General features: G+C 38.9%; 1 protein-coding gene across 2 annotated transcripts in view; it reads left to right on the forward strand.

The window, feature by feature from the left end:
- The window catches only part of LOC128243706 (small conductance calcium-activated potassium channel protein-like), a 55,625-nt gene extending 48,673 nt beyond the window's left edge, over positions 1–6,952 (forward strand). For both annotated transcript variants that reach the window (XM_052961624.1, XM_052961625.1), the window contains exon 3: positions 1,361–6,952. In XM_052961624.1, the coding sequence (XP_052817584.1) occupies positions 1,388–2,857 (1,470 nt within the window). In that variant the 5' untranslated portion in view covers positions 1,361–1,387 and the 3' untranslated portion in view covers positions 2,858–6,952. The remainder of the gene's footprint in view (positions 1–1,360) is intronic.
- The last annotated feature ends 7,796 nt before the right edge of the window (positions 6,953–14,748 follow it).

Raw genomic sequence — 14,748 nt, forward strand, 5'->3', positions numbered from 1 at the left:
TTCTATCGCATGACCTTGAATGGCCGTAAAGTGGTAATAATGTATCACCTGCTTCTATCGCATGACCTTGAATGGCCGTAAAGTGGTAATACTGTATCACAAGCTTCTATCGCATGACCTTGAATGGCCGTAAAGTGGTAATTCTGTATCACCTGCTTCTATCGCATGACCTTGAATGGCCGTAAAGTGGTAATACTGTATCACCTGCTTCTATCGCATGACCTTGAATGGCCGTAAAGTGGTAATACTATATCACCTGCTTCTATCGCATGACCTTGAATGGCCGTAAAGTGGTAATACTATATCACCTGCTTCTATCGCATGACCTTGAATGGCCGTAAAGTGGTAATAATGTATCACCTGCTTCTATCGCATGACCTTGAATGGCCGTAAAGTGGTAATACTATATCACCTGCTTCTATCGCATGACCTTGAATGGCCGTAAAGTGGTAATTCTGTATCACCTGCTTCTATCGCATGACCTTGAATGGCCGTAAAGTGGTAATACTGTATCACCTGCTTCTATCGCATGACCTTGAATGGCCGTAAAGTGGTAAAACTCTATCACCTGCTTCTATCGCATGACCCTGAATGGCCGTTAAGTGGTAAAACTGTATTACCTGCTTCTATCGCATGACCTTGAATGGCCGTAAAGTGGTAACACCTTCTTCTATCGCATGACCCTGAATGGCCGTTAAGTGGTAAAACTGTATCACCTTCTTCTATCGCATGACCCTGAATGGCCGTAAAGTGGTAAAACTTATTTCATCGGTGGTGAAACCTTTAGAAACGATTATGAAATAAGTCGTGTCATAGTAAATAAGCTTGGCCCGACGTTCTCCCTTCAGCTATATTTCGGACCAGTTTTTTAGTTTTGAGTTCAAAGTTATCCAAAAACTGTTAGAAATACACATACTATGTGTAACGTTTCACGTATTTCAGAAAACATGTCATTGCCTTTCTTCATTAATTACACAACTGGTAAGAAATATACACTGCCTTGGTCAAGGATGAGGCTACTGTGAGCTTAACCATGTCGTTCACTCTGACAGCGATGGAATGGAATGACCAAATAAAAGTGCTATTCAAGCAGAATTGATATCTTACCTGTGCAATTTTAAGTGTCGCGTAAGATCTATCCCAAAGTAGCTTCTTCGAGGGCAATACGGTCAACTTATAAGTTTCCCGTGTTTTCAGAACCGAGTATGGATCCAAAGCGTTGTCGCTTAAACAGACGTTAAACATATATTTTCCTTATTTATATGTTTTGCTCGGTACGAACTAAGGACTCCCCAGAAATGCCAACAGATAATGGACAATGACAGTTAATTGTAAGATATTTCCTTATCTATATTTTCAGAATTTTCCCATTTGCTCAGTACCGACTATGGACTCCCCAGATTTGCCGCTAAAAACCGGACATTGGCAGTACCCCACATACGCAAGCTCAGACAACGTCAGCACTCAAAATCTCATCATGCCTCCCAGCAAGCGCGAAAGCGTTCTCGACGTCAGGAATCTCGGATACCGTTTGCGCGTGCGCAAGGAGTTGATAGGCCGGCGGACAAGAGTATCCGATATGGCTTTCTTGTTGGCCATTATTGGTATCATAATTGTGATAATTGACACGGAATGCCAGTTTGCGAAGGTCTACTCGACTGCGGCGACCATTTCCATTTACCTCCGTGTGATAACGTCCATAACGACAATTGGAGTGCTGGTGGCCATCGTTATGTACCATGTGATAGGCATTAAACTCAGGTTAATTAGCCGAGGTCTGAGCAATTGGAAACTCGTTACGACATGGAAGGACTTTGCAAAACTAGTCGCGGAACTTGTGATATGTTCCATCCATCCTCTGCCATTTACGACGACAGCGAGGCTTCCAATGTATGTCTCTTCTGTTGACGATCTTCATGCTTTCACGGTAGAAGGTCTACCGATAAACTCCCTATTTTCCATTCTAATGTTTGCGAGGATCTACCTCTTGATGAGGTTTCTGGTCGTGCACAGTGCATTGTTCTGTGATACAACGGTACAAAGTCTCGGCGCCATGAGCAATGTGAACATAAACGCCCAATTCGTATTTAAAGCGCTGATGAGCCAGTGGCCGGGATGTTGCCTGATATCTATCATGGGCATAGTCTTGCTTGTCAACAGTTACTCTCTAAGAATGTGTGAACACTATGCACTCGAAGCTCATCAGTCGACATTCTTTATGCAAGCCATCTGGATGACGTGTGTGACGTTCCTGACCCTGGGCTATGGAGATATCGTCCCTCGTACAACTTGCGGTCGTGTTCTCGCCATCTTCACGGGAATGATGGGTGTCGGGCTTATGGCCCTCTGTGTCGCGGTTTTGACTAGAAAGCTCGAACAGAGCAGAGGAGAAAAATATGTCCACACGTTTGTGCAACAGATAAGCTTTGATAAACTCTACAAAAACTCCGCAGCAAAGGTTGTCACCGAGTTTCTCATCCTGTGTCGCATGAGGCGCGAAGGGGTTGATGCCTCCGACGATAGAATTATAATTCACCGCCGACGTCTCCTGCGTGCTGTACGCAAAATGAGTCACGCGCGGTATCTTAGAACCCAAGTTGGTGAATCATTAGTTGGACCAGTAGAAATCAACCAAAACGTGAACGAGGTTTATGGTATTGTAGAAACAGTTCGTGACGACCATGATAATATGAAATCACGTATACGGAACATTGAGCAGCTGATGACATCTATGCATGATCAACTGAAAGAGATCAAAACAATGGTTAGGGCAAGCTGCCCCAGCTCGCCCATCTCCGAAGTAGAGAGGCCACAGTCAGCAAATCTGTTCGAGTCTTGCAGTGAGAGTGCGAGTTAATTATACACAGCTGCTAAAACGTTTCCCCTTGATGTTCTAGGTGAACACACGGAATAGTCATACCAAAGCAGACAGTCATTCAGTGCATGTAGCTCATGTTGAATGGTTTATGGGAAGCTAATGTAATTATACTGTATGCTGTACGGCTGTGTGGTGATAGCACAACGTAACCAACAGTGATGTGTGTTGTATATATATCGTAACTATGCTCAATTATGGATTCTAAGTAACTTTATAGTAGTACTTGACTTTTTGTTAGCCGTTGATCAGTCCGAATGATTGCGTTTATGTTGCCTTAGAAACATTTAGAGTAAGTCTTGCGATCGATTTTCAGTTTTAAAACACTGAAGTAAAGCTCGAACGTAGATATGCGAATAAAAGTTTATTAATAGAGGAACTTTTATCAAAAAACGAAACTAGTCCATTATGCATTATCGTTTTAATTCTAACGAACGTCGTAATCAATAGAAGGTTTCGGCGTTCATTGGTATGACAACACATTTGCTGTTTATATCGTGCATCGCATCCAAAAGCAATCGCTTTTTCACATGATGTTGAATACGTGTCGGGTATTGAAAAGTATTTGGTGTAGTCAATATCGTTAAACAGAATGTGAAACACGAAAATAGAATAGTATGCGTGAAATACATGTATGAGACAGTCGTCTCTTATGTTACGTTTATGAAATATGTGTATTTGCATTGTCAGCATACAATGCAAAACATGTGTTAGGTAAAACAGTTTAGATCGGTCAATTATAAAACCGTTCTATGAGTGGTATCCGATATAGTTGGTAACTACTGCTTTACGTGCAAGACTACCATTCAATAATGCAATAAAACTACAGAGGCAAGCCCAGTAGTGAAATATGTGAACGTTTAACTCGTGAGAGGCAAAGGCTGCAAAATACTAAACGTTTAGACGCTAAACTGGACAACCTTGTCCATCGCATTTTGTCAAGTGAATAACTGAACTTGTCACTTTTGGACATATATGAACTGTTTTAATGATACAAGGAGCTGTTGTTCGGTGAATGGTGCGAACTAGTTTTACATTAAATGCTAGTGAATTAAAATGATGAATTCCAAAATTTGCGCAAAAAGGACATGTTTCGGTGCAAACTTATTTCCAGTACGTGTCCATTTAGCAGCTGACAAGATAAAGAAAACTTGGTTTAATAAGTGTTTTCGTTTTAAACAGCATTCTAAAAACAACAACATTTCACTCAGTTCTATAGCAGGAAAACACACACATGCAGTTCTATAGTCCACTCAGTCCTGTAGAAAAAGTCTGAGAACATTTATGTCAAAGCTGGTACAAAGCTATATGCTGCCAGACGTTATATGCCGAACGTTTAAGCTATATGCTGCCAGACGTAATACGCCGAACGTTAGAGCTATATGCTGCCAGACGTAATACGCCGAACGTTAAAGCTATATGCTGCTAGACGTAATACGCCGAACGTTAAAGCTATATGCTGCCAGACGTAATACGCCGAACGTTAAAGCGTTATGCTGCCATACTAGACGTAATACGCCGAACGTTAAACGCTTGTCCGAATGCTCCCACAGGCACAGTCGAAGATCGAGCAATGCAAACATGCGTGTCGAAACACCCTTTTACTTTAATACCGCGGCTGTAGCAACTATGGTAAGCCTTGAGATGATATATTCGTCACAAACAATAATGAAAGCCTTTTTTCGAAGAGTTACATAGTGGGGCTATTTCATCAAGAAGCGTACTGCCAAATACCGGAAGATCAAGAATTCCAGTAACATATTTAGGGAATGTCACAAGTCGAATAGAAACATAAAACTGCAAAATGAAATACATTTACCCTTAACTGACCAGTAAAGCTTCTAGTTCCTACATAGATATTAAAGCTACTCAGAAATTTAAATCTGAAAAAGCATGTGTACGAAAAGTGCGAGGATAAGTCGGCCATATAGAGTGCATGGTGGAAATATGCACACGCCATGTATATTGCAACGTACTGTAGCACAACCCACGCATTCCGAACACCGCGGCCATTTTTGATATTTCTTAAAATTTTAAGTAATAGTATTCATTTTCTGTATTGTTTCAACGTAAAAATGTATATCTAAGTTTAAACTGATTGTCAGTGAAGTGTGTTATTGAATTAACAATTAGATTTTCAAGAGTAAAATCATTAAGTGTAACTGCTAAAATGAAATTACTACGCGATCTACTTTCCGTGTAGTTAAATATAAAAAAAATGATATTGTAAACCATACATCCGAGGTTGCTTTCGAGGGAAAATGGCCGAATGGTTTCGAATGTGGTGGCGAGATCGGGTTTGCTTGCCAGGGGAGATCACTGCGTAGGAGATTGCAATGGTAGTTCCACTCCAGTGCAATACTGCATTCCTTTAAATTATGTCATAAAACGCAATAGTACGTCATTAAAATGACATTAATTATGTAATCATATGTTCTTAAATTGCTATAAACCAGAAACATATATAATGAAAGGGTTATAAGTACTACGTTTTGATCTGGAATGTCGTAATTATGGATTAGTGTAAAATTCCGAATCTTCCAGAATCATTATGCAGTTCCTAATTACCCAATTGTCTTACAATCAAGTGGAAGTTATGTGTGCTGATACCTATATAGCATTGTTGCATAATGCATTAAATCCAGCATGAGACGATACACGATCACAGTTCATACACTGTAGTACTGTATGCATGCAAATCATTGATGTACATGTACCTGATAGCTGCATTCATGTCATATTTCTCATGTATTATCGTTTATTTTACATAAAGAATGTATTGTTAAGTCACAATAGCCCATTTGTGATATGTTTGTTACATATGAGATTTGTTGTGTTTTTGGTCCTAAACACTTTTCCAGTTTTCCACTCCGATGAGTTACATGTGTGCAATTTCTTATCATTTTTAAACATTCCATATTCCCGCAGGATCTGATCTAACAGTTTGAGCTGGCTGTAAATATAGCGTTAGTGTATGAAAGGCGACAGGCAGACATCGAGGTCTTAATATTATTTTTGACAATTTTTAGAATTTCGCACCAATGAAGGATATTTTACATAAACATAATCTTGAAATAAGCGTTTTAAGCGCAATGGCGTTAAAGTCATGTTAAACCGCGAGCTCCGCAATGCATATTTCAGTAATACGGACGTATGACGTAATACTTCCCGCTTACGTCATATTTACTAAGTCGTATTTACTACGTAACCTAATTCTGTTTGTCGTTGTTCAATTAGTTAATGCATTAAAGTGGAAGTTGCGACATTTCAAAGAAACTTTCACTTTCAGAGAAATGTATATATATATATATATGTTTCAAAATAAGTAAGGTGTAATTTACACTTCATCAAGACCGCCAATGTACCAAAATAAATGCACGGCGCAGATTTGAAAAATTCTGTCATTTCATTGGACGCAGTATAATTTCGAATACTAAATAAAGATGATGATAGTTCCCAACTTCAATTTATCAAACGTTCAATATTTGACTGTAGGCCAATGTTCGTTGATAAACTTTATTTCAGACATTTGTTGTTGAGGATGCTTGTTTTGAAAATGCTTAGAAGAAAGAATGTTTAATTAATACCTATCTGTAGATGGGTTGTCGCAAAGAACAATACAGAAATTTCATTTGTATTATTTGTTAATGTCACTAATATAAATATATTGCTGCACTTTTACCGTTGTTAAACTTACTCAAATTACCTGGTGTTTTAACAAGCTATGTATAAAAGCAAAATGTGGTTTGGTTGGACTCATTTTTTAAATTGGCCACAAAGTATAATAGCAAATATTTGTTTCGAAATAAAGTATTATCGATTAGATTGTAACTCATAAGACTGTATACATGTATTATTTTTCAATCAGAGACGCTCTTTGTTGACAGAAAAAGGTCAAGCACAAAAAGCGCAAACGTGACAAAGATATACAACTTCCATGATCAATAGTTTAGCCAAAACACATTTTCCTTGTTGTGTTTGAGGTGTGTAAAGTGGAGTGTGTTGTGTGGGTGTCATGCCTTTGAAATAAAAGTTGTTTTTGTTAGTAAAATGATTTAATAAACCCGATTCCACATATCAGCCTTGTTTTTTTTGCCATTTCAGAACACTTAAATGAGTTCTTTGGTAGTCACTATCGCAGTGGGGAGTACAGGGATAGGCCGAGTGTATAACTAGTGTGCAATCGTTGACACACATACACAGAATCCTGTTTAAAGCCCCAAATACCCTGATCTTGTTTAACGGCCCAAATACCGTGATCTTGTTTAACGGCCCAAATACCGTGACCTTGTTTAACGGCCCAAATACCGTGATCTTGTTTAACGGCCCAAATACCGTGATCTTGTTTAACGGCCCAAATACCCTGATCTTGTTTAACGGCCCAAATACCCTGATCTTGTTTAACGGCCCAAATACCGTGATCTTGTTTAACGGCTCAAATACCGTGATCTTGTTTAACGGCCCAAATACCCTGATCTTGTTTAACGGCCCAAATACCGTGATCTTGTTTAACGGCCCAAATACCGTGATCTTGTTTAACGGCCCAAATACCCTGATCTTGTTTAACGGCCCAAATACCGTGATCTTGTTTAACGGCCCAAATACCCTGATCTTGTTTAACGGCCCAAATACCGTGATCTTGTTTAACGGTCCAAATACCGTGATCTTGTTTAATGTCCCAAATACCGTGATCTTGTTTAATGTCCCAAATACCGTGATCTTGTTTAATGTCCCAAATACCGTGATCTTGTTTAATGTCCCAAATACCGTGATCTTGTTTAATGTCCCAAATACCGTGATCTTGTTTAATGTCCCAAATTCCGTGAAAATGTATTCTTGCTGGTACTCTTTTGTGCGTAGTGAAAATAAATCCGTATGGATATGCGCACAGTGATCCAGATTATGCTAATAGTCGAATCGGTCTTTAAATAGTTATGAGGAAAGTGAAGCATTATTTCTTGAAATGTGCGTGAAAACTTTTTATGGTGACATTTGAAGTGGGAAATCATTAATGAGCATTCTTAATATTGCCACAAGACAAGGTTTCTATGATGCTACAGACTACAGTCTTCAACAAGGGAGGTAATTACAATGTGATGACCATTAAAAAGGAGTTCCATACGGGCCCACGGGCAAAGATAAGAATTTCTCCCACCTCAGATAAATAGATCCATTAATTTAACCATGCTAGAAATTCTTATCTTGCCAGCGTCTGTTTGAAGCGAGACATGGAAACCTTGTCTTGTGGCAATATTTAGAACGCTAATTAATTAATCCTCGCTTCAAATGTCACCAGAAAACAGGTTTCACGCACCTTTAAAGAAATAATGCTTCACTCTTCTTAAAACTATTTAAAGAACAATCAGACAATTTACATACTCTGAATCACTGCGCGAATATCCATGACAACCACGAATTATCGCATATCCATACGCAATTATTTTCACTAAGCACAAAATAGTTCCAGCGAAAAAATACATTTTTACTTAATTTTGTTTACCTGAGGTGGGAGAAAAAGCATCTACCATAGCCGCTCGTGTAAGAAAGGTTCATCCCGACCCTCGCGCAGGGTGTTTTGCGCAAACTCGATAAACCTCATTTCCGCAAAACACCCTACGCTCGGGTCGGAATGAACCTATCTTACACTCTCGGCCATGGAAGATACTTATATTCTAGCATGGTTATTTTTTTGCATCTACTAATCTGAGGTTGGAGAAAGTTTCATCCCGGTAAACCTCGTTTTCGCAACACCCTACGCACGGGTCGGGATGAACCTATCTTACACTCTCGGCCATGGAATATACTTATAATATCCAAAGAACAGATACAGTTTCTACCTATGGCAATTTGAATGGCGTTCAAAACAAATGTCACTTCCTCTACCTTAAATCTTGGGGTTTATTTTTCATTTAACGCAAAAACACGCTTCACTGGCGCACCTTCTACACCGGTGATTCACCATCGAGCCAGGTCGGCGGCAGCAAGCGGGCCAGACCCTGCTCTGCTATATACCTTCTCATGCTCGGAGCACCACAGGGCAGATTGTAAGAGTCCATTATTTAAAGTCGTTCCATTAGACAAACTCATATGTGCGCCGAGGAGAATAGCTATGAGAACTGCAATTTTAAATATACCCAAATAGTTCATTAAATCTTATTGATTTACAATGATTTTCATTTCAAAATCACCAAAATTTGAATCGGTAAAAGATTGGGTTAAGTCTTGCTAAAATTGTATGCAATCATGGCAAGTAGTTTTCAAACAAGCTCCAAAGTGAGTCTCAAATTTCAAACCAACTTTATATAAAACTTTAAATCTCTGTTTTTCATCTCATAATATGACTTATATAGCCATGCAGTGCATCCTGGCTGGTGTAAGTGCACCAATCCATTCTTTGTCTAACAGCCGTTCGCGTTTCTTGGCCGATAAATGAACTTTGGATATGTGTGAACGCAAATATAAAAGTAATCATTTATCACACACGTTCGAAATGTATGTTTCCCATGCGTATTAATGTTCAACCTCTTATACCGAAAAGGCAAGACATCGTTGATCGTTATATAGTATTTCACCATCCCTAGTCAGCTATTTCTTAGACTTATATAAATGTTGTTGTCAAGAAAGATGTACACATTACATATGTAGTTATCTTCGTGGATTTTCTCTCACTTATATAAGCATTTTATGGCAAATACAGTTTGGGAGTGGCGTTCCCTGACTTACCACATTAACATTGTCTGTTTGCGTTGATTTAATAAAGCTGATGTATTGTAATGGTTTGTAAGTGGTGCTAAATGTTTGCGCCTTTCCGCGTGCTAATGGATACATAATGCCTCCTGTCCATCAATCAGTCTGAACGTCAATCTCCCAGAGATCGTCAATCATCATTAGCTTTGTTCATTTAAGATTCCGAAATGAAAGGATTCCTTGGTGCACCAAAACCATCTTCTCTGTCTCGCATGAATCACGCGTGAGTCTTGCATGATTCTTGCATGAACCTCGCATGAGTCTGACATGAGCCTCGCATAAGTCTTGCATAAGTCTTGCATGAGTCTCGCATGAGTCTTGCATAAGTCTCGCATTAGTATCGCATGAGTTTTACATGAGTCTTGCACGAGTCTCGCTTGAATCTTACATGAGCCTCGCAAAAGTTTACATAAGTCTCGCATGAACCTTACATGAGCCTTACATGAGTCTCGTATGAGTCTTACATGAGCCTTACATGAGTCTCGCATGAGTTTCGCATGAATCTTGCATTAGTCTCGCATGAGTCTTACATTAGTCTCACATAAGTTAACATGGGTCTCGCATGAGTCTTGCATGATTCTTACATGAGTCTCGCATGAGTTTTACATTAGCCTTACATGAGTCTCGCATGAGTTTCGCATGAGTCTTGCATTAGTCTCGCATGAGTCTTACATTAGTCTTACATAAGTTAACATGGGTCTCGCATGAGTCTTACATGAGTCTTGCATGAGTCTAACATAAGTCTTACATGAGCCATGCATAAGTCTTACATTAGTCTTGCTTGAGTCTCGTGTGCGTCTCGTGTGAGTCTCACATGAGTCTACCATGAACCTCGCATAAATCTTACATGAGTCTTACATGAGTCTCGCATGAGTCTCGCTTGAGTCTTACATTAGTCTCGCATAAGTTTAAATAAGTCTCGTATGAACCTAACGTGAGTCTTACATGAGTCTCGCATGAGTCTTGCATGATTCTTACATGAGTCTCGCATTTTTCTTACATTAGTCTTACATGAACCTTACATGAGTCTCGCATGAGTCTTACATGGGTCTCGCATGAGTCTTACATGAGTCTTGCATGAGTCTTACATGAGTCTTACATGAGTCTTGCATAAGTTTTACATGAGTCTTACATGAGTCTCGTAAGCGTCTCGTGTGAGTCTCACATAAGTCTTACATGAGCCTCGCATAAGCCTTACATGAGTCTTGCATGAGTCTCGTGTGCGTCTCACATGAGCCTCGCATATGTCTTGCATGAGTCTCGTGTGAGTCTTACATGAGTCTCGCATGGGTCTAACACGAGTCTCGCACGAGTATCGGTTTCACAAGACAGTTAGAATAAGATAACATTAAAATGGTAATATTTTATATACATAGAATGTTCGTTGGTTTCAGATGGTTAAATGCAGAACTGCCAACGCCACACTTTCTCGTTTTGTACGTGTATATCCCATATACGGTTTCTACCCTATAGTCACGGTGCGTCATCAACCTCAGTCGTCTTGTTCTAAATTTTTCCTCTATAACTGATAATATCAAAATACAGAACACATAGTTATATCAATCAAATAAGGTGAAGATGCACAAAAACAAGGCAGGTGTGTCGTCACCAAGTGGGACAAGTTGGCTTTTTCCGGGTACTCCACTTCCGCCCACACCATAGGAACACGCTCTCGAATACAGCGTGCCAACCAGAGCGATTAATATAATTGTTTCAAAATCGTTGTAAAATTATAAATGAAGTTAAAATTCCACATTCGATAACACCTTCACGTGGTATTGATTTTATATAAATTATTTTGATATGTGCTTGCATATTACTATAAAAGGTCATAAGTGCTCTTCACTTTTAATAAATTATGTCTATAAAAATAATTTAATTAACCTGAATAATATTTTAAAGCCAAATGCCATGGCGTTTAACTATCAATGTCTCAGACGAGGTGATCACAATGAAAAGCTACTGGCATAAGTGTTAAAAACTAAATGTTGTTCAATGCGATGGAAGTTTCTAAATGTGCCGATTTATTTTGGCATAGTGCTGAGTATTCCAATTTGGATGGTAATAACTCAAAGTTACATGATTCTTGACAAAACATAATGTCCTGCTGCAATATAGTTAGAAACAGTAAACGCAAATATCATACCAGAGTCATGTGGTTAACGAGTTGCTGAAATTTTGAGGAAACTGTGGCGAAGACTTGAACTGTTTTACACATCCATTCCGATATACATGTACATTGTATTTACATCCGTGGTTTTAGAGTGTAGGTCTTCAGATGGACAAGAAAAACATCTTTTATATCACTTTTTTTTTCAAAAACACTTTTTGGAAAGGTGAAAGTAAGGCTATACATGTATAACTTTGGTGTTTATTAATCACCCTTTCAATGTCGAAATATCCTATCGACATTATAGTTTTAACATTGGGTTATATGACAACATGGGATTCGTTTTCTCTATCCGCCTAAATTCGCAGTCAGACGTTATAGTTTTAATCAGATGAATCGGTAAATTAAGACAGAGACTGTGTCAGTAGCCAAAATATAATGTAAAACACTAAGTCGGTTAAACGGTAACTATAATGCATTTACAAAATAAATAAGCCGACATTCCAGTCCCGTTTAGTTTCGTAAATGCATATCGCATTTGTTATAACCTTTAGACATTACTCAGATTTCGATCTGTGCATGTCTGATAGACAACAGCAATTCATGAACGGTAGTATTTACAGAGAAAGGCTAATTGTGATGTCTGAATTCAAACAGGTCCAAGTGCTCCAAAACCTTTAATGTTGCTAAAAAAACGTGTGGGCGAATGGGAGATGGTTATATTTATTACCCATTTAGCTGACTTAAAGTAACAAAATATCCCATTACTTTCTTCACGGAAACTTGCGCATATTCAGAAGGCTGCGTTTACTTCGGCCGCCGCGGCAAATTGCAGATAAGTGGTCCCAGGAGAGGTCCTTATTTGATCATTTCAGAGTTATTTTCTCTATCTATTTTTCTTCTCTGTCTTACTGGCGAATAATTCTTGGAATTAGATTTCACGTACGATAAGGAAATCATTCGACACGGAATGAACAAACGATTGTTTTATAAATTATTGTAAACACATGTAGTCATCGTTATTCGAGGAGAGAGTCAGTGTAGACTTCATACTGTAATAAACGTTAAATGTTGCCTCTAAACAAACTTCGTCACAAGACAATACATTACGAGGCAACATCACAATAGCGTGGTCAATCGTGCTTAGAAAGGTCAGTCACTGGGGCTTAACCGAATTGCGATACCGAACCTCATACTAACCAATAAGAGCATACTGAGTCATATCATCCTAACAAGACAAACACACCAGCAAAGTTTCATGAAGATGCTGTAAAAACACTTGCTTCTACGTTATAGTGTGATTATAATTTTTGCTGCAATTGACCTACAGTTGCCTAGAAATTGTAGCATCTAGCGTGTAAGGCTATGGTTTCATCCGACTCGCATAGGCGTAGTGGTTCACGTCAAGAATTTGGGGTTGTACGGGTCCTCCGCGGTTGGCCAGCGCGTACTTCGCAAGTAATTTGAAGCTACCTGACCCGCGCGTAGCCTTCCTACGTGAAGAAAAAATGGACATGCAACATTTCTGGTCCGCGAAGAAATGTCGGCTACCGCGTGGCTGGTGCATGAGTGTTGCGCGGAGAGCACATGGGGTACGTGGATAGTAAGTTGCGAGTTATTACTACTGGAGAAAAGCTGGCGATCCCACCAGTGCGTCTACGGCTGGTACTGTTTAGACTGCGTTTGGGGGAAATACATGAGAAGCACAACGCAGTGACCCCCCCCCCCCCCCCTGGCTGCGGCAATTGCGAATATTTTTCGATGAACGCAACATCTTCGGATATGTTCGGATAGTGAATCATCTTATATTTATATGCATTTGTACATTTAGATTGAAAATTGTTCATCTTCTTATCGTTTGTTTTGTGTTAGCAGGCTCCGAAAAACTTGTTAGAAAGTAAATTTAGTGTTTAAATTGTACGTTTAAAGGTGATTTGAAGTGATTGATTCTTTTCCCGCGTTACTGTGTCGTAATCTGTTTCCGGTTACGGTAGGGTCGTTCTGTTTACAGAATGAATCAGATAGAATTTGTGTAAGGTTTTCTTCAATGAAATGAAGTATTTTTATAACAGTTCTTGAAAGAAATAATAAACTATTGGTGTTCGACTCGACACGCTTTAACCAGCCCAACTGCGTTCATACCCCGATAATAACATATGTCCCGCAATTTATTCCTTAAAAGACGCTCATTGCATAGTTTAGTTGTTATTTTGGTATATTTGTTATAAAAACTGTAAAAAAATAAAATAATATTCTGATCCGTTCTGAAATATTTTATATTTCAGAACAATACTTTCTCATACTTGATATACTCTGGCTCAACCATATTCTGTTTGTACGGTACTATTCAGTAGTAACAGCGGTAGTACAAAACTGCTTCGTTTCCAGATCCTGACCCACTGTTTAGCTGTTTTCACTGACTGGTTGGTGTTGCTTCCTGAGTGGGAAACAAGTGCTTCCGAATCGGGAAATATCTCGAAAATAACTCCATACCTCAAGAAAGGGGAAATTGAAAAAGATCTGAACGGTAGGATTTTAGATCGATCTTGCTTGTTCACACCCTGGTTTTAGATTGTCCGTAGACTGAATATTCTTATGCACACAAATATTTAAATGCACAGGCATATTTCAAAACAGTTTGCAAATGGCAAAATATTATGTGTCTGTATAAGTGCCGGCCATCAAAGGAATTATGGTGTGGTTGTCGATATAGTGTGCTGGTGAGGCATGAATCGACAAACAAATCTGTCAAATTTCCTTGATATACAGAAGTGCAAATTTACAGATCGCAAACACGCTTGACATTGACATTTTCAAGTCGTGACGATATAATTCTGAATAAGATGATGTATTCCCTTCCCCGGATGTTTGCAGTATCGGTTTCAAATGTCTCTTTTGATATCATGTCTCCCTCCAAACAAATGAAAAAAGAAATGATTTAAAGTATTATAGGGAAAATATTTATTTTAATGAATCTAGGTCACCATGCAGAAGACACTAAATTATTAAACGAGTA

The sequence above is a fragment of the Mya arenaria genome, chromosome 8 (assembly GCF_026914265.1).
Source record: "Mya arenaria isolate MELC-2E11 chromosome 8, ASM2691426v1".
Taxonomy (NCBI): domain Eukaryota; kingdom Metazoa; phylum Mollusca; class Bivalvia; order Myida; family Myidae; genus Mya; species Mya arenaria.